General features: G+C 44.1%; 1 protein-coding gene across 2 annotated transcripts in view; it reads right to left on the bottom strand.

Annotated features, from left to right (window-relative positions):
• Positions 1-14,948: 14,948 nt before the first annotated feature.
• Positions 14,949-23,356, bottom strand: part of KDM5B (lysine demethylase 5B) — an 83,630-nt gene continuing 75,222 nt past the window's right edge. For both annotated transcript variants that reach the window (XM_007988917.3, XM_037985733.2), the window contains 5 exons: positions 21,873-22,358; positions 19,660-19,771; positions 18,741-18,895; positions 17,245-17,565; positions 14,949-16,710 (listed from right to left, as the gene is read on the bottom strand). In XM_007988917.3, the coding sequence (XP_007987108.2) occupies positions 16,573-16,710; positions 17,245-17,565; positions 18,741-18,895; positions 19,660-19,771; positions 21,873-22,358 (1,212 nt within the window). In that variant the 3' untranslated portion in view covers positions 14,949-16,572. The remainder of the gene's footprint in view (positions 16,711-17,244; positions 17,566-18,740; positions 18,896-19,659; positions 19,772-21,872; positions 22,359-23,356) is intronic.

Genomic DNA, 23,356 nt, shown 5'->3' with positions numbered 1-23,356 from the left:
AACACTGAGGGTTATTTAGGAAGAAAGTCTACAACTCCCCGGTTACATTGTTTTACCACTTTCTGCTGAATAGAGTGCTTCCTGGTGGCTTCATTTTCTGTTTTTTTCTAGGGAGTAGAGAGAAGAGAGCAGGGAACTGCAGCATCTTGCCCCTGTCACAGCTTTTCCTGGAGACTGAAAGCCCCTGTACTTTTTTCCTGCCTGCCACCCACCTTCTGCTTAAATAATTCTCTTTTTGTCCATCCTTGATCATAGGTCCACTAGCACTTGCACTACCTCACACTTGGATTGTTTCCCTGATGTTCTGGTCAGGTCTTTGTCCTTGCAAACTTGTTCCAGGCCCTGCTGTCGTCATTAGAGCAAACAGAAATGAGCTGGGACAGGAGAGCGAGTCTTCATTACCGCTGACCCTGGCCAGCTCCCATTTTCTGCTTTCTCTTGACACACACAGAAACAAACACCTCTTCAGAAAGCTGTTGTTCTCTCCCTCCCACCCCCTGCACATACCCATATTATTCTTCCAGAGCAGTTTGTATTGTTCCTGACAATTAAGCAAACAATGACTAAACTCTCCTCTGAAACATGCCTGCTTTACTGGTTGTAACTGAGTAAATGATTCTCAAAAGCTTACAGCTGGGCAAAGTGGCTCATGCCTATAATCCCAGCCCTTTGGGAGGCTGAGGCCAGCAGATGCAAGGTCAGGAGTTTGAGACCATCCTGGCCAATATGGTGAAACCCCACCTCTACTAAAAATACAAAAATTAGCCAGGTGTGGTAGTAGGTGCCTGTAATCCCAGCTACTCAGGAGGCTGAGGCAGGAGAATCACTTGAAACCAGAAGGCAGAGGTTGCAGTGAGCTGAGATCACACCACTGTACTCCAGCCTGGGCAACAAGAGTGAAACTCCGCCTCAAAAAAAAAAAAAAAAAAAAAAAATTACATGCAATTCCTATCACTAAAGGTCTTGGTTTTCTTCTTCTAATCTAATTTTGTAGACATGCCAAGCTTAAATGTATTTTAACTTTTATTTAAATTACCCTATACTCTAGCTCCACTGAGCTATTTACATTTCCCTAAGCCACATAACAGTAGCTACCTATTTTGTTAAGGCCCTGCTCAAGTGTTTATAACCATTATACTACTTACTCTTCAATAATACATGTCTGGCCAGGTGTAGTGGCTCACACCTGTAATCCCAGCACTTTGGGAGACTGAAGCAGGCAGATCACCTGAGGTCAGTAGTTTGAGACCAGCCTGGCCAATATGGTGAAACCTCGTCTCTACTAGAAGTATAAAAATTAGCCGGGCATGGTGACAGGCACCTGTAATCCCAACTACTCGGGAGGCTGAGACAGGAGAATCACTTGCACCTGGGAGGCAGAGGTTGCAGTGAGCTGAGATTGTGCCACTGCACTCCAGCCTGGACAACAAGAGTGAAACTCCATCTCAAAAAAATAATAATAACATATTTCATACTACAGTCAACTTTTAGATATCCCATGAAATACTTTCCTTTTTTTATTCTTTTATCTTCTTTATTTTACTTTATTTATTTTGAGATGGGGGTCTTGCTGTGTCACCCAGTTTGAAGTGCAGTGGCACAATCAGGGCTCACTGCAGCCTTGAGGCTCAAGTGATCCTCCTGCCTCAACCTCCCCAGTAACTGGGACTACAGGTATGCACCACCATGCCCCATTAATTTTTTAATTCTGGGTAGAGACAGGGTCTCTCTCTGTTGCCCAGGCTGGTTTTGAATTCCCGGACTGAAGCAATCCTCCCACCTTGGCCTCCCAAAGTGTTGGAATTACAAGCGTGAGCCACTGAACTTGACCCCAAAATGCTTTCAATACAGAAGACATGAACTGATCAGACATGGGGAAAGAAATCAAACATGAGCAAAATAAAGATAAATATCATATATCATATAATCTACATGATATCTTAGGTTTTAATTAAAAAAGAAAAACCCTAGTCTTCTAACAGGCAGTGAAGGCCAACTCTTCCAAAAAGCTGATTAAGTGGACTATAATTATTTCTTCTCTATGCAATGAACAAAATAAAAACGAATAACTCTGAGCTCAAATAAAACTTTTAAATACAACAGAATGGGGAAGACAGGGGACTACTGGATCTATAACATTTTATTCCTAGAGGGGAAGATTTTTAAAGTTTTCAAGACCATCTCTGGCATATGGAAGAAAGTCACTAGGATGCAAATAATAATCACAGAATTTTATCAGATCCCAGGAGCTAAAGAATATCATTAGGACCTCGTCTTTTCTTGCTTTCTTTTTTTTTTTTTTTTTTTTTGAGCCCAGGCTGGAGTGCAGTGGCACGATCTCGGCTCACTGAAAGCCCTGCCTCCTGAGTTCACGCCATTCTCCTGCCTCAGCCTCCCAGTAGCTGGGACTACAGGCGCCCACCACCACGCCTGGCTAATTTTTTGTATTTTTTACTAGAAACGGGGTTTCACCATGTTAGCCAGGCTGGTCTCGAACTCCTGACCTCGTGATCCACCCACCTCAGCCTCCCAAAGTGCTAGGATTACAGGCGTGAGCCACCGTGCCCGGTGGATCTCGTCTTTTCATGTAGTAACAATGATTGTTTTTCCTTCTCAGATTCAAAGGGAATAATAACCTACAACACCAGAGCAGACCCTTCTTCCTTCTGCAGTGAAGTACCAGTCACAGTTTTATGTCCCAGGTAAGTTTCGCTGAGCCTCAGTTTTCACCCCCTCATAGAAGAGAAGGTTCTTCTGAGGCGCTCGCGTTCTGGAATGTGAAGAGCAAATGGCTCAGACTAATCACAGGAGGGCAAGATGTCTCTCCTTACCAGAGGGCAACTGTAGGCTTTGAAGTTACCCATCATGGGGGAGATGAAAAGCAAGTCAGTTGAAACATTTTCTGAATAATTAACCCTGGTGCTTTAATATCCCTGTGTCCATTAAAACTCTCCATAAATTGGAGTTGTATCACAGAACTGCCCTTGGGATGTGCCCTAGCTGTGGAAGGCAAGCACCAAAGCACAAGAAGCCACAGCAGAGACAGGTGGGGAAGAAGCTCTAGGATTGATACAGTCCTTTCTTCGTTATCCCAAGTCCATCTGCCACTCTTTTCCGTAGCACAGGAACAAATCTGAAATAAGTCTCTTAAGCTTCATATTTGTCCATGTACCCATCACCTATCCAGTCAATAACATTTACCAAGGCCAGGCGCGGTGGCTCACGCCTGTAATCCCAGCACTTTGGGAGGCCGAGGTAGGTGGATCACCTGAGGTCAGGAGTTCAAGACCAGCCTGACCAACATGGTGAAACCCCGTCCCTACCAAAAATACAAAAATTAGCTGGGTGTGGTGGTGGGCACCTGTAATCCCAGCTATTTGGGAGGCTGAGGCAGAAGAATCGCTTGAACCTGGGAGGCAGATATTGCAGTGAGCCGAGATTGCACCATATCCTGGGCAACAAGAGCAAAACTGTCTCAAAAAAGAAAAAAAAAAAAAAAAAAAAACACCCGGAAAAAAGAAATTGTCTAGAGTGCAGATAATACCACTACCTACAGTATTATCTGTCAGGAGCCCTGCAAGGAGCGGGCAACATGGAGGAGAACACTTAAACGCTTCAAGGATTTCACAGCCTCCTTGACGCAGAAAGTGAGATACTCGTGCCAAAAAACAAAAGTATAAGATGCTGTGGGAACCAGAGAGAGTCACTAACTCAACCTGGTAGGAAGTCAAGAAATAATGGCAGGCTTCCCCAATGAAATAACCTTTCAGCTACCTCTAGAGGAAAGACTGGTTTTCTAGGTAGGCAATGAAGAGAATGGCATTCCAAGCAAAGACAGCAGTAGTGGGATAAAAGTATGCAGTGCGCTCATTGAAGAGCTTAAGCATTGGAGTCAGAAAGCTGTGTGACTGCTCTACAGCCTCAGTTTCCTTATTTGTAAAATGAAGACTCCACCACCTACTTTGAGGGATTGTTGTGAAGATTAAATAGTATAATGGTTATAAACAGCAAGCAGGGCCTTAACAAAATAGGTAGCTTCTATTATGTGGCTTAGGGAAATGTAAATAGCTCAGTGGAGCTAGAGTATAGGGTAGGTTTGGGGAGGAGGGAAAGATCAGAGGCAAAGGCAAGCTCATGACACATTCTGTAGACCAACTGTTTGGATTTTCTTCAGAAGGTAATGGAAACCATTGAAGGAATCTAAGTATGGGAGCAACCTGATCCATTTTATGCTTTTAGAAAAACCACTCACAGCTGGAGTTGTGTTAGAGGGCCTGTACGTTCCCTTCCCTTGCTGACTTCTGAAAGGCCGCCGCATACTACGTACTGTCGTGCTTACCAGTTTGGATTCTGGAGCCAGACTTCCCGAGTTCCAATCTCGGCTCACCTCTCAGAGGCCATGAGTTAGTGACTTCATTTCATAGCAGTGTGGTGAGAGTCAGCTGAAATTATCTGATATCTAGCACAGTAGCTGATGCTTAGTCAGTGCTCAGTGCGTGTTGACTATTACAGTAACTGTTATTATTTCTGGCTCCAGAAGACCAGCAAGCCTAATGATGATTCTCTACATTGTTTGCTCCAGAGAGGTTGAGTGACTTTCCCAAGGAAGCTCAGTGAGTCTAGAAGCCATGGGATAGCTCTACCTCCTTGTACTGTCTAGGGCCTGGCTGGAGAAAAGTTCAAAACGGAGGATTGAACACCCTTTGTTAGATCCTGTTCCTCACCACCCCAACCCCTGGTCATGGGACATTGATTGCACATGGTCTCATTTCTAGACTCACGATAGCTGTGTGTGCATGTGTGCATGTGCACACATACTAAGACCTACAGGAAAAACATGTTTATTGAGTCTTTTTAATTTTTTATTTATTTTTGAGATGGAGTCTTGCTCTGTTGCACAGGCTGGAGTGCGGTAGTGTGATCTTAGCTCACTGCAACCTCCACCTCCTGGGTCAAGTGATTCTCCTGCCTCAGCCTCCCAAGTAGCTGGAATTACAGGCGCCCACCACCATGCCTGGCTAATTTTTGTATTTTTAGTAAAGACAGGGTTTCACCATGTTGGCCAGGCTGGTCTCGAACTCCTGACCTCAGGTGATCCACCTGCCTCAGCCTCCCAAAGTACTGGGATTACAGGCATGAACCACTGCGCCCAGCATTGTTGGGTCTTCTTTCTGGGTTTTGGAGCACTGTCTAGGAGCTTCTGCCCAAAAACGTTCTGCTATCCCAAGGGCAAGCTACCTTGGGTCTGACCTGCCTAATGCCGTGGTTTCCTTTCCCTAGTCAGGCCAGGCACCTTAAGAGTTTCCACACATTTGTTATGCAGTTCCCCATCACTAAGGTCTTCTTGTATGGATTTGCTTTGGTTGCCAGGAATGCAATATACCTGGCCTCAGTCCCAACTGAGGTGGCTTTGCTGATGGTGGGTGGAGGAGTTGGGGAGAGTTGAGTACCATGGTAGAACTGCCACCCACCCCCCAGCGGGCCCCTGAGGGCAGGGTCCCTGCCTACAGACCTGAGTGTCTGCCCTCTGGGGCAGCAGGTACCATAGCCTTAAAGAGGCAGCTGAAATGCATTTGCAACTTGAGTGAATTACCCAAACCAGTTTAGGAAAAAAAGAATGTTCACTCAGTTCTCTAAAAGAAGGCTTATATGAGCCTCACTCAACTACTGGTGGAAGAAAAACCACAGCCTTTAAGGGCATCCATCAGCAGCTATGTTGGGGAGTCATTAGGAATGGTTTACTGCTTTGCGGAACCACACATCTGAAAGGCGGCTCAGAGGCCTTCCATCTTGTTTACAGGGCTCAGCCTCAGGAGCCAGACTGTCTGGGTGCATGCTGGCTGTCTATGTACTAGCTGAATGGCCTTCAGTCTTAACCTCGCTGAAGCCCAATTTCCTCATCTGTAAAATGGGTGTGATAGTATCAATCTCACTGGGATGTTGTGAAGATTAAATGAGTTAATATATGCAAGGGATCTGGAGCCTAGCACATACTAAGTGCTGTGTTAGCTTTTATTATTTCTCATCATGAAGTGTGCTAATGTGAAATGCCTTCTTCCTCAGCTTGCCCTAGATGCACATCTAGTTCTGGCCCCACAGAAGTCACTGAAGGTGCAGAGTGGGACTCCTGGGACCTCTTCCCTGGTTCTTCTCCATTCACACACAGAGTTGCCTCAGTATTCAAGGTAACCACTGAGCCAAGGCCTGTCCCTAGTCAAGAGAACCATTACTGGAACAATTTGCAGCCAATGCCCCTGACTTACCTTAGGTGGTGCTTTAGGGTGCTGCAGTCAAACCAAACTTATGAGGGGAGGAGCAGATAAGGACAGAGTACCCCAGGGACCTTGTAAACTAGTCTTATTTTAAATATGCCAAGCCTCCATCTTTGGCAAGGCCACATGGTCAGTTTGACAATAACCTCACTTCAAGTGTCAACTCAAATCCAATTTTCACCTTTCCTAAGCCTTGCTCTTTCTTCTCTAGCTCCATCACAATGTGCATGCACAATGGAACAAGAGACTTGAAACATTTTTTCACATAGTTTCCTTCTACATTAAATTTCAAGCTCCTTTGGTGCAGTGTAATGTCCATGTTCTATACAAATCTACAAAGCCTAGTCCTGGGCTGAGAATACAGGAGGTGGTTAGTATGCTAGGCACATAACAGGGATCATCACTGGCTTAGGAATTGGCTCCACCTCAGGCAGAATGAGAATCCAAAGCCTGATCTTCAGTCTTAGGTCTACAGCCCAGTTCAGCCTGGGCAATAGCAAGACTCCATTACTAAAAAGATAAAAATTAGACTGGGCATGGTGGCTCACACCTGTAATCCCAGGACTTTTGGAGGCTGAGGCAGGAGGATAGCTTGAGCCCAAGAGTTAAAGACCCGCCTGGGCAATATAGTGAGACTTTATCTCTATTTTTTAAAAAACAGAAAAAAAGAGTAAAAACTTAAAACAACATTCAATCTACAACCTAATCTTCCAAACAGCAAGCAGGTTAGATTTAGATAATGAACTGAAGAATTTTGTGAGGGGCAAAACATTGCAGAAGACTACATCCTGATGTCCAACTTTAGGGCAGGTCGCAGACCAGAAAAGGAATGGAGAGTGGCCTTGGGTATTCAAGTCTTTCCACCACCACTTTCCCTCCCGTGGAACTAGGAGGGGAAAGCAGCCCAATCCTAGTCCTCTGCTGCCCTCTTTTGTTGCTTATTAGAAGCTCCTCCTGGCTTGTCCCAAAAGGCCTGGAAAAAAACCCACCTCCTCTCCAGTATCCCATCCCACCTGCCCCACCCTATGGTTTCAGTATATTAGGGGATTGATATTACAAGCAAGAAAAATAACTGTGATTGCCATTAGTTCAGACTGGGCTACTAATTTGTCCTACTGAGCAAAAAAGCAGTAGACTTGGGCACAGCCTTCTTTTTTTTTTTGAGACAGAGTCTAGCTCTCTTACCCAGGCTGGAGTGCAGTAGAGTGATCTTGGCTCACTGAAACCTCTGCCTCCCAGGTTCAAGCGATTCTCCTGCCTCAGCCTCTCGAGTAGCTGGGACTACAGGAGCAAACCATCACGCCTAGCTAATTTTTGTGTTTTTAGTAGAGACGAGGTTTCACTATGTTGGCCAGGCTGGTCTCGAACTCCTGACCTCATGATCTGCCTGCCTCAGCCTCCCAAAGTGCTGGGATTACAGGTGTGAGCCACCGCAGCCGGCTAGCCTTCCTTTTCAGAACGCTGGAGTTGCCCCCACCTCCAAGGATCTGGCAGATATGGTGCATGCTCCTTATTTTGAACTCTAAAGCTAACAAATTATCCTATAGAGGCAGTTGTTTTGTTTTTTTAAGCTTACAAGTGAGGGCACAATTTTGCATCAAAATTCCAGCCTTCCACCCTCACCCACAGGGAATATTACCTCATGTCTTACAAGGATTAAATAGCATATGTAAAGCCCTAAGAAGACTGGGCGTGGTAGCTCACGCCTGTAATCCCAGCGCTTTTCGAGGCTAAAGAGGGAAGATCACTTAAGGCCAAGAGTTGGCCAGGAGTTCAAGATCAGCCTGACCAACATGGTGCAATCCCATCTCTACTAAAAATACAAAAATTAGCCAGCATGGAGGCACATGTCTGTAATCCCAGCCACTCGGGAGGCTGAGGCGTGAGAATCATTGGAACCCAGGAGGTGGAGGTTACAGTAAGCAGAGATCTCACCACTGCATTCCAGCTGGGGTGACAGAGTGAGACTCTGTCTCAATTAATTAAAAAAAAAAAAAAGATATAAGAACAATATCTGGTAGTTAGTGCTATAGAAGTGTTTTTGTTGTTTTTTGAGATGGAGTCTCACACTCTCACCCAGGTTGGAGTGCAGTGGCGCCATCTCAGCTCACTGCAAGCTCCGCCTCCCAGGTTCACGCCATTCTCCTGCCTCAGCCTCCCGAGTAAGTTCAGACTGGGCTACTAATTTGTCTTACTGAGCAAAAAAGCAGTAGACGTGGGCACAGCCTTCCTTCTTTTTTTTTTTTGAGACGGAGTCTAGCTCTGTTACCCAGGCTGGAGTGCAGTGGTGTGATCTTGGCTTACTGAAACCTCTGCCTCCCGGGTTCAAGCGATTCTCCTGCCTCAGCCTCCCGAGTAGCTGGGACTACAGGCGCCCGCCACTACGCCTGGCTGAGTTTTGTATTTTTAGTAGAGATGGGGTTTCACTGTGTTAGCCAGGATTGTCTCAGAGTCCTGACCTTGTGATCCGCCCGCCTCGGCCTCCCAAAGTGCTGGGATTACAGGCGTGAGCCACTGTACCCAGTGTGTTTTGTTTAAACTCATTGAGGTGACAGAGGTCACAGTATTAAAAGAACATGGGATTGGAGTCTGGCTCAGCTACTGGCCACAAGCCTTATGCCACTTCTGCCCATATCCCAGTTTAAGTCACATCTCCTCCACAACTGATTCCTCAGTGCTCGGTCTATAGGCCATCTAGCAAAAGAGATAATGATCCCTTCCTATGTCTGCTTCCCTGAGGACCTCATCATTCAGGACTCATAAAAAGCCCTCAGTAATAATACATGCCAATTCTGTCCCCCACCCTTGTCCAGTGAAGGTAGCTCTGGAGTAAGGAATTAACAGTGAAGTTTCAGATCAGCACACTTTGGCCCTCTGACCAGGGCTACCTTTTCTTGTGGTCATCACTTAAATTGTAATGCCTACACCAAGAGCACCTCGACTCTTCCCATTTTCCCTTTGAGATATACATAAACCTATCTCATGACCAAAGTTTAGGGGAGAAGGTATGCAAAGACCCAAAGGTTTTCTCCACTAGTAGGGGCTGGAGCCTTATAACCCCTAATAATCTTATTGAAGATTAGTACCTAAACTCAGTGTCATGTTTTCCCCTCCTTCTGGCCAATAGGACCAGCCATCGATACGGCAAGAGGATACATGGCCCTTATGGAAACCGAATGGTGCTGTCTGGTGGCCAAGCTGAGTGGCAGCCAGAGTTGCCCTAAGTTTAGCAGTGGCTCAAAGGAGACATACTGAATGATATCAATAGGAAAGATGTTGAGAAGTGCTTGCATATTCAGTCACACCGCCTTATTCTCTCTTCAAACTCCCCTTTGCTTAGCTCTCTGGACATTCTTTTCCTTGATCCAATAAGACCTACTTTAGTTGTTCAGTCTTGCTCCTTGAAGGGTTTGAGTGGAGTGTGAGGTGGTATGGAAATGAAGAGGGCACAGAAACAGGCTGTGGGCACTCATGTCCACCAGGTCCTCTGCTAATCTCCTAAGGCATGCCAAAGTCCAGAAACCTGTGCCCAGGATCTGCCTCCTCTTGTGAAATTGCCTGAGAATATACGGAGGTGTCTGTGGAACACAACATGTTAAGGACCATGGGTTCCCAGTCTCAAGAGGGAAAAGGAAACTAATCATTGAGGCATTTTGGCCATTTGAGGGTGGCCACTTCAAGGCTAAACATGGCTGCTAGATTTCAAGACATCTCTAAAAAATAAAAGTACTCCACAAACAGGGCTATAAAAAAAATGATCTATCAGTGACTGGAGGTCAAACCCTAAGTCACATTTGCCCACTCTATTCCCTGCTGGCTGGGAGCAAGAGGAAATGTGGAGACGACGACAGAGATGAAGCAGGTTCACCAATTCCAAGACCAATACTCTTAGTTCTTTGAGACATGTAGAATGTCCTGGACAAGGAACTAGAAAGCAACTACACCAAGAGCTCTTCCTTACAATAAGGCTAAGGCCCAGATTAGGGATAAGGCCCTCATATTATTCCAAAGCCCACCTCTCTTAAGGTGGCTTAAGTTTTCATGCCTGTGACATAGGACAGTGACTATGATGGGTTAAAAGCATTCAAAGAACAAAATTCCAAGTGTGCCATAACTGGCCAGTGGATTAGGATGGCTTCAGAAGCTATGGAGCATCTTAAATACCAGGCATCTCCTAGGCGCTCACTCCTGTAATCTCAGCACATTGTGAGGCCGAGCCAAGCGGATCACTTGTGGTCAGGAGTTGGAAACCAGCCTGGCCAACATAGTGAAACCCTGTTTCTACTAAAAGTACAAAAATTAGCTGGGCGTGGTGGTGGGTGCCTATAATCCCAACTACTTGGGAGGCTAAGGCTGAGGCAGGAGAATCACTGGAACCGGGAGGCGAAGTTGCAGTAAGCTGAGATTGCACCACTGCACTCCAGCCTCGGTGACAGACTGAGACATCTCAAAGAAAAAAAACAAAGAAGAAGAAAGAAAGTCTTGCAAGAGGCAGACCAAATGATTTAAAAACACATACTCTCTTGCCTGTAATGCCAGCACTTTGGGAGGCCAAGGCAGGATGATCCCCCTGCTGAGCACAGGAGTTTGAGACCAGCCTGGACAACATAGTGAAACCCCGTCTCTACAAAAAATATATTTTTTTAAATTAGCCAGGCTTGGTGGCCCACACCTATAGTCCCAGCTACCTGGAAGGCTGAGGTGGGAAGACCACTTGAAGCATGGGAGGCGGAAACTGCGTTGAGCTGTGATCACGCCACTGCACTCCAAACTACAGAAAGAGCAAGGCCTTGTCTCAAAAAAACAAAACCAAAACCAAAAACCACACACACACAACCAGATACTGACACTCTCTTAAGCAACTTCGAACAACCTACACTCTCCCTCTACATTCCTTCTGTAAAATGTACTCAAGGTCTTGGCCTGCTGAGCACCTGTGGCCTGCTCTCTTTTATTCTCACCTAGTATTTGTTCCTAATCATATACTAGTCAACTTGTTATAGTAACTATGTTTTAATTGACTATTACATAAACCAATGAAATGAGTGTGAAAAGTTTTTTTTATAAAAAATTTGTAAAACTGTCAATTTAGGTGGGTGAAATTCTTACAAAAGATTGGAAAAAATGAGTAAATATTTAGAATTCTAAAATCAAATTCCTAGGCCAGGCGTAGTGGCTCATGTTGGGACGCTGAGGCGGGTGGATCGCTTGAGGTCAGGAGTTCGAAATCAGCCTGGCCAACATGGTGAAACCCTATCTGTACTAAAAATACAATATTAGCCGGGCGTGGTGGCATATGCCTATAATCCCAGCTACTTGGCAGGCTGAGGCAGGAGAATCCCTTGAACCTGGGAGGTGGAGGTTGCAGTGAGTTGAGATCGTGCCATTGCACCCCAGCCTCGGCAACAAGAGTGAAACACTGTCTTTTAAAAAAAAAAAAAAAAAAAAAAGTCCAATTTGTTATTCAAATTCTTTATGCATTTTAAAGAAGCTCAATCAAGCTGACATCATAGATAATACATTATGGCTATTATGAATGAAGGCCCTCATCCCCAAACTGTAATTTTTCTCAATTTTAGTTTTTAATAAATGGATATACACATTTATGATTTAGGTTAAATGTATCTTTCTCATCCAATAATTTAACTTTTTTATTAACTGTTGAACTACTTGTCCTGATCATATATAAAAGGGGCTTTTATGTGTGTGTGTGTGTGTGTGTTCGCAGCAGAATCATAGTCAGTGAAAACATATTGGCAAAGGCAGAAAGCAAGCAGGGTTTGAAATTCCACTCTTCTCCAACTTCTAGCTAGGTAAGTTTGCCAGGAGCTAAAAGTTTTGGTGTTTAGTGGGGTGCCTTTGGACATTTATTTTAAATAGAGAAAATAACTTTTGTTTCCTCAGAAAGGCAACTTTTTAATTTCTCAATTTTCCCATCCAAGGGGAGGCAGAATGTTCTTTGGCCTCCACTCACCTGGAACAGGTCAAATGACCTCACCATTCCATTCCTCTATTGCAATGCAGCTGGTTATCCTGAAAATAAGAAACACACCCAAACTCACCACTTTCTAGCCCTTCATCCTTGCACAATTAACCCAGAACACAAACAGGGAGCTGGATTATCTGTTCTGTTGTTGACCGGCTTTAAATGTTCCATTTATACTGATAAATACGTAAGATGCATTCCTATGTAAGCAATATTGAAACATGAAAAACTTGTTCACATAAATTTGAAGGAAGAAGTGAAAATATAACTTTACAAATTGATTCTTTACACCTTGAAGATGGATTTACAACAGTATTACTTTACACAAATTCCTACTTTATACAATTTTTTGTTTAGGCAGCTTTTCAGTAACATTTCTGTAATAAGTTACATATGAAGCCTCTGAAAAGAAAGCTGAGAGGCTTAAAAGAACCACATGCAAAGCACTGGTGACAGAGGGGCAAAGAGGGCGAAGCCATCACTCTGCTGCTTCATAGTCACTAGGAGTCGAGGGACCCTGACCCTCATATGTAGCTCAATAAAGGCCGACACTGGGATCTTCACTGCTTTCCTCAGCTCTTCTTCCCAAGAAGCAATGTTTCATCAGAAGGGATTGTGTTTTCTGCAGCACTATGGCAAGGAAAGACTATTTTAATATAGGCTGACACTAGCATAGACTAGCATGTAGTCAGTCTGATAATGAATAACCAGCTCTGGCTTAATGCTTGACAATGGGCAATGACTTTTAAAATCTTTGTTGTCCAATTCTGTCTCCTGTTACAGGTATATAGCATCTGGAATCCATTCCGGTCTATGCTATATGGCAACAAACATAGGCAAGACTGAGCCCAGAAAAACACCTGTAGGTACTAAATACCAATCAATGCCTGCTCCAAGCCAGAAGCAGGTCTTAACAGACTGCCAAATATCCATCAAGATTTTTAAGTGGAATAAAAAGAGGCAGAAAGCCATTACAAAGGAGCTTCAGAGTACAACCTAAATCAGTAGAGAGCCATGTTTCACCCTCTTCCAGGTAGAGATCTGCTCTATTCTTAGGCTAATCTTGCACTAACACCCAAAGGACCGTGTTGCTTTGGATGGTGAGTATAATGGCAAATTAGGTGCATTTCAGACACTTCTGCCAAAATATCCAAAGCCTCATTTTCTTAAGCTCTTCACTGGAGAATGAAGCAGGGAAATTCCGGTTTTTACCAACCTCCATCACCACAAGTGGCATCTCTCCCTTAGGTTAACTCGAGATAGAAAAATGAATCCCGACCTCCTAGGATACTGAAATGAAGCTGTAAAGAAGTCAACTTCCTTTACAGCTAGTCCAAATTACATAACCTTTCTCCAGGATAGAGGCTCCATATAATCAAGCCCTTTATTCTATATAAGAAATCCCTGGGCCAGGCGCAGTGGCTCACGCCTATAATACCAGCACTTTGGGAGGCCGAGATGGGCGGATTACCTGAGGTGGGGAGTTTGAGGCCAGCCTGACCAACATGGAGAAACCCTGTCTCTACTAAAAATACAAAAAAATTAGCCGGGCATGGTGGCACATGCCTGTAATCTCAGCTACTCGGGAGGCTGAGGCAGAAGAATCGCTTGAACCTGGGAGGTGGAGGCTGCGGTGAGCCAAGATCGCACCATTGCACTCCAGCCTGGGCAACAAGGGCGAAACTCGGTCTCAAAAAAAAAAAAAAAAAGAAAAAAAAGAAAAAAAAGAAAGAAAGAAATCCCCCAAAGTCTGATCTGGAAGGAAAAACAAAAAACAAACAGTATTCACTTAGGTGAGGTGGGAGGCACACCTCATCTACCCTTTCTTTCTTTACCCACTGACCCTCCTTCTGGCTCAGGCTCTAACTTAACACAGTCCTTCCCATCTCCCACCTCACAAAACTGTAGGACTACTGAGACGGAAACCGAAGTGTCAGTTTCCGTGTGCATTTCATCATTGTTTCCCTACAAGTTCAGAGGTTTCTCTGACACAGGCCAGCTTCATTGCTAACACACAATGAAACATGGTTTTTAGATCCCATCGGTCTGTAGTCATTTTAGGGATACAACAGAAGGCATAAATTGGAAAGTAAATGTATCTCTGTGTTCATTAGTGTGATGGTGTACAAGGTAGGAGGAATACTGTAGGAAAACTGGAAGACAAAACCCAGGCTTTGTTATTTACTAGTAGTACAGTATAGCTTTGGGCAACTGACATTCTCTTTAACTTCAGCATCATCACACGTAAAATGATGAGTGGTTCTCATCCAGGGAGGGAGTGTTCAAATACATACATGCCTACCTTTTCTGCCTCACTCACAGATACAAAGATCTGACCTCAAAGATACTATTGTCAATGACTATGTACCACCCACAGGTGAAGAAGAAAAACTAGTAGGGATTGTGCTTACTAGATGGCAAAAGCTCTCTAAAGGCAATGGCTTTATATTAGCAGCAGGGTCTCCTTTTAAGCTTAATTTCTCAATGGAAGGTGAGGACTGGGACAGTTGGCATCCTATCTCAATGTCGGGGGTGATGGAGGGGGTTCTAAGAATTTGAACACTGACAAGGCCAAACCACGATGATTCCAGATTGTACTCTGGAGACTATTCTTCTCTATTTGCCCCAGAACCACCATCAGATGAGGAGAAACATCACAACAACTGCAGAAAACTGCAGACAACTAGAAGTCATTCTTAAAGAGATTTAATTATTTGAAGTGCATAAAAGGGGAGAGTACATTTAAATCTCTGCTATATCACAAACTGCTGTTTTTGTTGTTGTTTTATTAAAGACCCACCAGTTTTACTCATCTTCAGGTTTATGGCTATAGAATGTGGGGAAAACAAAAATTGGCAACAGAATAGGAAAAAGCAAAAGTCCATTCATCAGAATATCTTCTCCAGTGCAGAACAGAGCCCTTTAAAAAAGAAAAGCAAGGAAAATAGCTATGGGCTATCCACAGCCATAATGATAGCTACAGTTAGAAAGAAATGAGAAAGGAAACCAGGAGGCAGAGTCTGGGAATTCACAAGTCTCTTCTCAAGACATACACTAAACCCGGACCTCTATGAGGATTAATTTTCCTTAGATTTCCTTCCAATGTCTTAACCCTAAATCAAGTTCCCCTGTCAATTCAAATATAATAAAGGCATCATTTCACAAGGAGGACTGATTTGAGGATTGAAGTGATTTGCCAACATTCTGAGAAAGCTTATTTTAAAAGAGCACGGCTTTAAAGATAGGTTCTAGTCCTTGAAGACAGAGGGGTTCTTTGTTAGTGAGGGCTGTAGGCATATGGCCCACCAAACAGAGCAGGACACAAAGGAAGAATCCCCTAATGTTGTTTGCAGGCTAACATCCACTGCTACTGCAACCTGGTTGGGCAGAGGCAAAAGCAAGCAGCCCCTTCTGGCTGTGCAACAGTAGAGGGGCAGAAGCAGCTGTGCTCTAATGGCTCTAAATAATCAGCATTTAGTGTTCTGTTAGGACGAAGGATTTATTCCACAATATAAACTGTAACATTTGATACAAGCTACCAAAAAATAGGGGAGAAAGGAAGGGACAGGGAGAAAGCCAAAATACAGCTGTGGCAATTACTTACAGAGAGGTCTCTTTTCTACATCACTAGTTCATCAGTGACACTAGAAACTAGACATTTGTGTTCTGTACATCAATCAATTGCTAAAGCACCAACACACTGTTTGGAAGTTTGTTTTGTTTTGTTTTAATTCCAGCCACTGAAACCAACACAGAAGTTATTGCTCAGATAAATAAACCTAGTCTACCAGGAAAAAGAAACGTGGATAAAGGAAAAGAAGAAACAAACAAAAACCCCCAAAGTGAAAAACTTAAAAATTTCCCCAATGTGGTAACAGAGTAAACAAGGGAGAGTTTCCTCAAATGAGGATTTACTGGAATTTCTGGTGGGTGCCCTTTTGGGCACTGGAAGTGAGTTGGACTCTTAAGCTGGTAAATCCCAGAGAGAGGTAAAATTTTAATGCTGTACATGAAAAGGTGCAAGCTTCAATGCCTTCCAAATTGGTGGGAACCCCTGCAAAAAACAGTCAGCTTTTCAAACCTCAACAACCACAAATAGCTCTTAAGGAAAAAATACAAAAAGTGTCAAAAATTTTTTTAGTTGTTTTTTCTTTTCTTCAAAGAGTCCTGGAAAAATGATCCCATAATGAATAGAAATAGCACCGTTTACAGGCTGGCTTGAGTACCAGTCCTGTAGCTTTGCTGAGATTTGAAGAATCCTCTTGGTTGGAGTCCTGAATTACATTAAGTAGGGGGGTATCTGTTTTTGTGTTTTTACTTTCGGCTTGGTGCGTCCTTCACAGTACAGCGCACACAGATGTAGTCTTCCTTCTCTGCCATCTCTGGGGAGACACCAACACAGACCTGATGAAACCACTGATTGCAGCTGCCATCACACTGGACCCAGTCCACCTGGTTACAAAGAGCAGGAAGATGGGGTTTTCAGAGGAAAAAAATGGATTCGAAATTGGGCAGGCCAGCCTCAAGAAATTCAGGCCGTTTGCCAATAACGGCCACTGTCTCACCACCAGGACCTCTGGCACAACAGCTAAGCCAAATGAGTGTAGCTGGCCCCCTAGCCAAAGCAACCGAATCAAAGTCATTCTTCAAGTCGTGTCTGCTTTGGGGTTAAGACAGCGCTGCCCTGTGATAAGTAAGCCACAGGGCATCACATCAGCATCCCTCCCACCTTCTTAGCGCCGGGAAGGTGAAAGCTGGAAGAGCAAGAAAAGGAAAAAGGGAAGAACAAGAGTTTCTTCAAGAAAAGGGAGGAGACCCAGGAACGATGGTAAGAGCAGAGATATCAGTGGGGGAAGGGCTGAGCAATCCATTCAGATCAGCTCAAAGCAGATAAGCAGAGGAGAAAGACCCAGCGAGATGAGGTCTAGCTTACAGGGTTTCTGAGTTAAGGGAAAGCATGTCCTCTATGGCCCAAACCTCACTGACCTCATCTCCTTCTGGCTGCAGGCAGCTCACAGCTGGGCAGATGGCATCTTCATCCTCAGAGTCTTCCTGTTCGGAATAGGATGTGTCTGAGGGCAGGGAATGAGTTTCAGCAGAACGAACTAATTCATAGCTACGCTCTCTCTCTAACTTGAAATTGTTCAAGTCCTTGGGGTGGCTCAGTTTTATTTTCTTCTTTTTGGGGGTCCGCATTTTCTTAACTCGTTCCCACCGCTCACTGGAGAGGCCCTCTCTTTCCAGGCGTCTCTTCAGTTTTCTCTCAAGACTGTTAATTCCATCTCGCTTCCCTCGGCAACAGTCATTCTGGGTGGAAGACAGGAAAGTTCAACTTTAGCCTATGGTTCACCTATTACTAAAACTAAAGGAGCTAAAGAGAGCACATAAATTAGAAATCAGATGATCCCCCAATCTACACACACAAAAATACTACATCTTAACCACTCCCTTCCCAGTCTTATAGAAGACAACCAGTTTGGGTTTAACATACTTCCTTTCCCTGTCACTGTTAGTGCTACCAAAGGATCACTGGAAAAAGGAATGTTGGCCGGGCGCGGTGGCTCAAGCCTGTAATCCCAGCACTTTGGGAGGCCGAGACGGGTGGATCACGAGGTCAGGAGATCGAGACCATCCTGGCTAACATGGTGAAACGCCGTCTCTACTAAAAAATACAAAAAAACTAGCCGGGCGAGGTGGCGGGCGCCTGTAGTCCCAGCTACTCGGGAGGCTGAGGCAGGAGAATGGCGTGAACCCGGGAAGCGGAGCTTGCAGTGAGCTGAGATCCGGCCACTGCACTCCAGCCTGGGCGACAGAACGAGACTCTGTCTCCAAAAAAAAAAAAAAAAAGGAATGTTAAAGATGTGATTAGCCTTCAAATTAGCCAACCAATACCACAAGATGGAGAAGTGCCCACTAAGAGTCTTCCTTTCACCAAATCCCTGAATGACTAACTACTCTATAGTTTCTGTCTAGGTGTTTATGTCTATCCTTTGACCGATAGGCTCCTGAGGAACCACACTAATAATCTTCCTTCTTGAAGGATGTACACCCCCACACCATATAGGAGTAAGGTGCATTAACTGAACACATTCAATGATTGTGCCATACTACTTGGTATCACAATGAAAAATGAAATTCTAAATGTCAACATCAGCCCTCATGCTATCTTTAGTGAAGTTCTTCCCTAATTTGGCTTCAGGCTTCCTAGCAGATTTCTATCCTAACTATATTCTCAGGGGCATTAAATGTGACAGGTCAGTTAGTTCACTAGAAGGAAGTGGCAGCAGCCACAGTATCCTTAACTATGTTAAGAAACTGGACATTAAGGAGTATCCTTCAAGTAAGTCAGCATTCAAAATGGGTCATCCTCAGTCTAATCACCCAGTGCTCACACCAGCTGCCTGGCTATGTTTGGAGGAGTAAAAGAAAGCAGACCCCCACCCCAGACTGTGTCTTGCCACAGAAGCCTCTCAGACACTCACCTTCTCACCGCTGGGTCTCACTGGTGAGCTTCGGTCAGTCTGCTGAGCAGGGCTTGGCTTTGCAAGTAAAGTCTGGTAAAGTTCCTGAATTTCAGGAAGGGATACCTGGAGCAGCTGGGCTTCCATCAACAGTTCATTCACTTCTGGACTAACGCCTGTAAAAGACCAGACCAAATCAAAATGATAACAACAAAGGGTGTTTCACATTCACATTTGGGTTTAGGAGACAAATAGAAGGACTGTCCCTAATACCATACTACCCTCTCCTTCTTATATTACAAATTATCTTCAGTTGAAGTGAGGTTTACTTAATGTGCTTAAAGCCACAACATAATAAACAGAGCCAAAATTAGATTTCCTAAGTCTTTGATTACTAGTATTAATTATACACTGAATCCCCTTCTCATTTAACTTATTGCTAACACAGAAAAAAACTCTACTTCTGCCTTGATGGCTTCTAACAGAAAGCACAGAAACAAACTGATGGCCACAGCATGAACAATCTGAGTAGATCAAGGAGGTCTAACCACATTACTAGACACACACTGAGATGCTATGACTAAGGATCAGGATTCTAGTAAATGTGGATTATCCCTAAGATTCTCAAGTCTCCTAAGTAATGAAGCAACAAGGGAGCCCATGACTAGCATCTGACTTAACAGCTTGATGTTTATCAGTTGGTGTGGCATGAACCCTTTCATCCCTGAGGACAATGGATATAAAGCCTTCCTCTCTGTTCCTTTGCATTTATAAGCCTTCAAATAGGATCCCTTCCCTATTTTGCAAATATGTAATAGCTTATATCCTACATTACAGCATAAAGTCCTTTTTTATGGTACTTGATCATCTATAACAAAAACCTAGTAATACAAGATCACTCATTAGTATCCAGCCTTCAACATAACAACAAAATACAAACCATGGAGGGGGATACAACTTCGTCCAGTAGAGAAGGGAGAGTGCAAATATGAGGTTCTGTTGTCCCAGTCATCAGGCAAGGAAAATGATGTTGTGCCAGGAGGTTGAGATACCTAATGGAGGGAAAACGTTTTATAATAAAATCTCCTCAGGATTAAAAATACTCCCATTAGTCCAAAGACAGTAGCTTACACTACCCAGGCAGGCAACCAGGAAAAAAAAAAAAAAAAAAAAAAAACTTGATTTTCCCCTGCTGAAGAGTCTTCTGGCGTTTCAGAACTCGCCAAATCAACTTATATCTTCCCAAATACCAAGCCTTTACTCTTTCCAGTTTTACTTGGACTGATTTCAGAGATGTAAAGAAGACCATTGGGAAATAAGCCACTTTCTCAGTGTGAGAACAGATCATACAGCCTTTTAATCCTTTTCTAATTCTCCTTATTGAGGGTTAAAATACAATAAACACGTATGTACCCCTTCGAGTAAATCAAATGTCAGAAATCATCCATGGCCGGGCGCGGTGGCTCAAGCCTGTAATCCCAGCACTTTGGGAGGCCGAGATGGGTGGATCACGAGGTCAGGAGATCGAGACCATCCTGGCTAACACGGTGAAACCCCGTCTCTACTAAAAAAATACAAAAAACTAGCCGGGCGTGGTGGCGGGTGCCTGTAGTCCCAGCTACTCGGGAGGCTGAGGCAGGAGAATGGCGTAAACCCGGGAGGCGGAGCTTGCTGTGAGCTGAGATCCGGCCACTGCACTCCAGCCTGGGCGACAGAGCGAGACTCCGTCTCAAAAAAAAAAAAAAAAAAAAAAGAAATCATCCATAACCACTTTCCTATCTTCCTTAGTGTTTTATATTAAAGGAGCTAGGGGAAACACTCCTTTGACCATGGATTAATATAATAGTTGTGTCCTTTCCCTTTACTAAGAAGGGTAAACTCCTAGCACATCCTGGGTAAAGAACACCAATGACGGCCGGGCGCGGTGGCTCAAGCCTGTAATCCCAGCACTTTGGGAGGCCGAGACGGGTGGATCACAACGTCAGGAGATCGAGACCATCCTGGCTAGCATGGTGAAACCCCGTCTCTACTAAAAAAATACAAAAAACTAGCCGGGCGCCGTGGCGGGCGCCTGTAGTCCCAGCTACTCGGGAGGCTGAGGCAGGAGAATGGCGTGAACCCGGGAGGCGGAGCTTGCAGTGAGCTGAGATCCGGCCACAGCACTCCAACCTGGGCGACAGAGCGAGACTCCGTCTCAAAAAAAAAAAAAAAAAAAAAAAAGAACACCAATGACTCCACTTTGGGAGTGTGCACAATGCCGCAACTCATCTATGCAACAAATACTTAATTCATCATCTATGTGTCAGGCACTATATTTCAGAAGCCTGCAAAGAAATAAAAAACCAAGGAAATAAATATGACAGACTGTTTTGGTTTTTTTTTTTTGGTCTTCATCTTATCAACAATGTAATTCATATAATCCATGTGTCTGTGCTCATATGGCACAAGATAGTTGTGGTATCTCTGGTACGGAGATGTTCAGCAAATTTAAAAACCATCAGATTAACCTCATAAAGATTGAATACTGCCTTCCTGATTGTACTTTTCTATTGTCTTCACGTTCTTTTACTGCAGCCACCTATGGAAGATGACAGAAAACTATGCCCATCCAGTGATGGTCAAAAGAATCTGGCTTTTGGCAGAAAGATCACACATGGTGTGTAACCCAGGAGCTTTCCTCTGAAATAACACAGTGCTCAAACACTTCTTCCAAAAAATATGTTCCCTTAAAGGGCAAAAAAAGATGAAAGGCAGGAAGTGCTTTCCCTTTCTACTAATTGACTTACATGAGAAGAAGCAGGGTAAAAAACTTTTTAGTCAAGCAAAGACTTAAAGGAACATCATAGACATATATGTAAAATATATATGGGTCAGCACACATATAAATGAAAAGATCATTGGTATCTGTGAAAAGCTAAATATGTGCTCTATAGAAAGAGTGCCTGAGAAACAACTTCTATTAGGAGCAGAGGAAACTAAAAGAATATGTTGTACCTGGCTGCATGGTCTTGAAGTGGGAAGCTACAGGTAAAGTGGGTGCTATTAACAGTAAAGTGATCACCAAGGGAATAGCAACACCAAAGCTACAGGTTCGAGAGAAAGATACAGAGCTTTGCAAATTCCAACAACCCAATAAGGAAAGTCCAGATTCACCTTATTTGTGTCTGACACCTGTCCTGCTGAGGCCTGCCATCTGCTATATAACAGTCCTGAGCCCACTCGATCTTGCACAAATTTAAGATTCCCTGACGAAAGCAGTTGCTGGGCTCTGTGCTGCCAGTTCACGGTTCTTTCAATCATATATCGAAGTGCATCTCCCTCAGGAAGGCGAACTCGGATACGCTGAAGGGAGGCGAGCAGGGGCAGAATTTTCTCTAATGGAGGTTTCTCTGACCTCCGACAATGGGGACAAAGCCAGATTCGGGGGCCCTGTGAAATACTGGGTACCGCCACACAACTGGTGTGGAAAGCATCCCTGCAGAGTTCACACTGAATCATAGGGGCAGCTGGGGCCTTCTGACATAGGCAGATTTTTATATCCACATCTTGGACAGGTGACAGCAATTTCCCTTCGTTGGCAAGTCTGAGAGACTGCAAGGCTTCCATTTCCCTTAGGCGAGCTTCCCCGAGAGTTGCCATCTGAAAAAAGAGTTAACAATCAAGGATGATGTCCTAGATAACTTGGCCTTCCCCTAAAACTCAAAGTCCTGGTGGTTAAGAGCATGGGGGCCAGGTGCGGTGTCTCAAGCTTGTAATCCCAGCACTTTGGGAGGCCGAGACGGGCGGATCACGAGGTCAGGAGATCGAGACCATCCTGGCTAACACGGTGAAACCCCGTTTCTACTAAAAAATACAAAAAACTAGCCAGGCGAGGTGGCGGACGCCTGTAGTCCCAGCTACTCAGGAGGCTGAGGCAGGAGAATGGCGTAAATCCAGGAGGCGGAGCTTGCAGTGAGCTGAGATCCGGCCACTGCACCCCAGCCTGGGTGACAGAGCGAGACTCTGTCTCAAAAAAAAAAAAAAAAAAAAAAAAAAAAAAAGCATGGGATCCTGACTAGATTATCTGTATTCAAATCCTGACTCTGCCTCATACTAAGCTGTGTGAGTGACCTGGTGCCACGTATTCCATTGTGGCTAAATTTCTGCCTGTGTAAAATGGAGGTGATAATAGTGCCCACCTCACAAGGCTGAGATGACAGTTAAGTGACAGATGTGGGATAGGACACTCTTTGCCTGGCACATAGTAAACAAGTTCTCAAAAAATCTGTCACAGTTAAAAAACCATTTCCAATCATCACATCTATCCCCTTTCAGATCCATCACGATTCACCAGATGAAGCACCCTTACAAGGGCAGAATAAACTCTCCATTATCTATTATTTAAAAAAAAAAAAAAAAAAAAAAAAAAAAAGATCTAAAAGCAAATCAGGTAAAGACCTTTGGTATATTTAAAAAAAAAATCCACTTCTATGATAACAAGGTAACTTCTCAAAGCTTAGAGATGGAAAGCAAATGACTAACCTTTGAGTTCTACCATAAATTAACAGATAATATGTAGGGAGAATTCTTAAACCAGGGGTCTACAGACAGATGGGCACAGACTAAAATCTATGAAAGATACTGCATGTAAAGTTTCA

Source organism: Chlorocebus sabaeus, chromosome 25 (assembly GCF_047675955.1).
Source record: "Chlorocebus sabaeus isolate Y175 chromosome 25, mChlSab1.0.hap1, whole genome shotgun sequence".
NCBI lineage: Eukaryota > Metazoa > Chordata > Mammalia > Primates > Cercopithecidae > Chlorocebus > Chlorocebus sabaeus.
The sequence above is the reverse complement of the archived record's forward strand: the minus strand, read 5'-3'. Positions and strand labels throughout refer to the sequence as shown.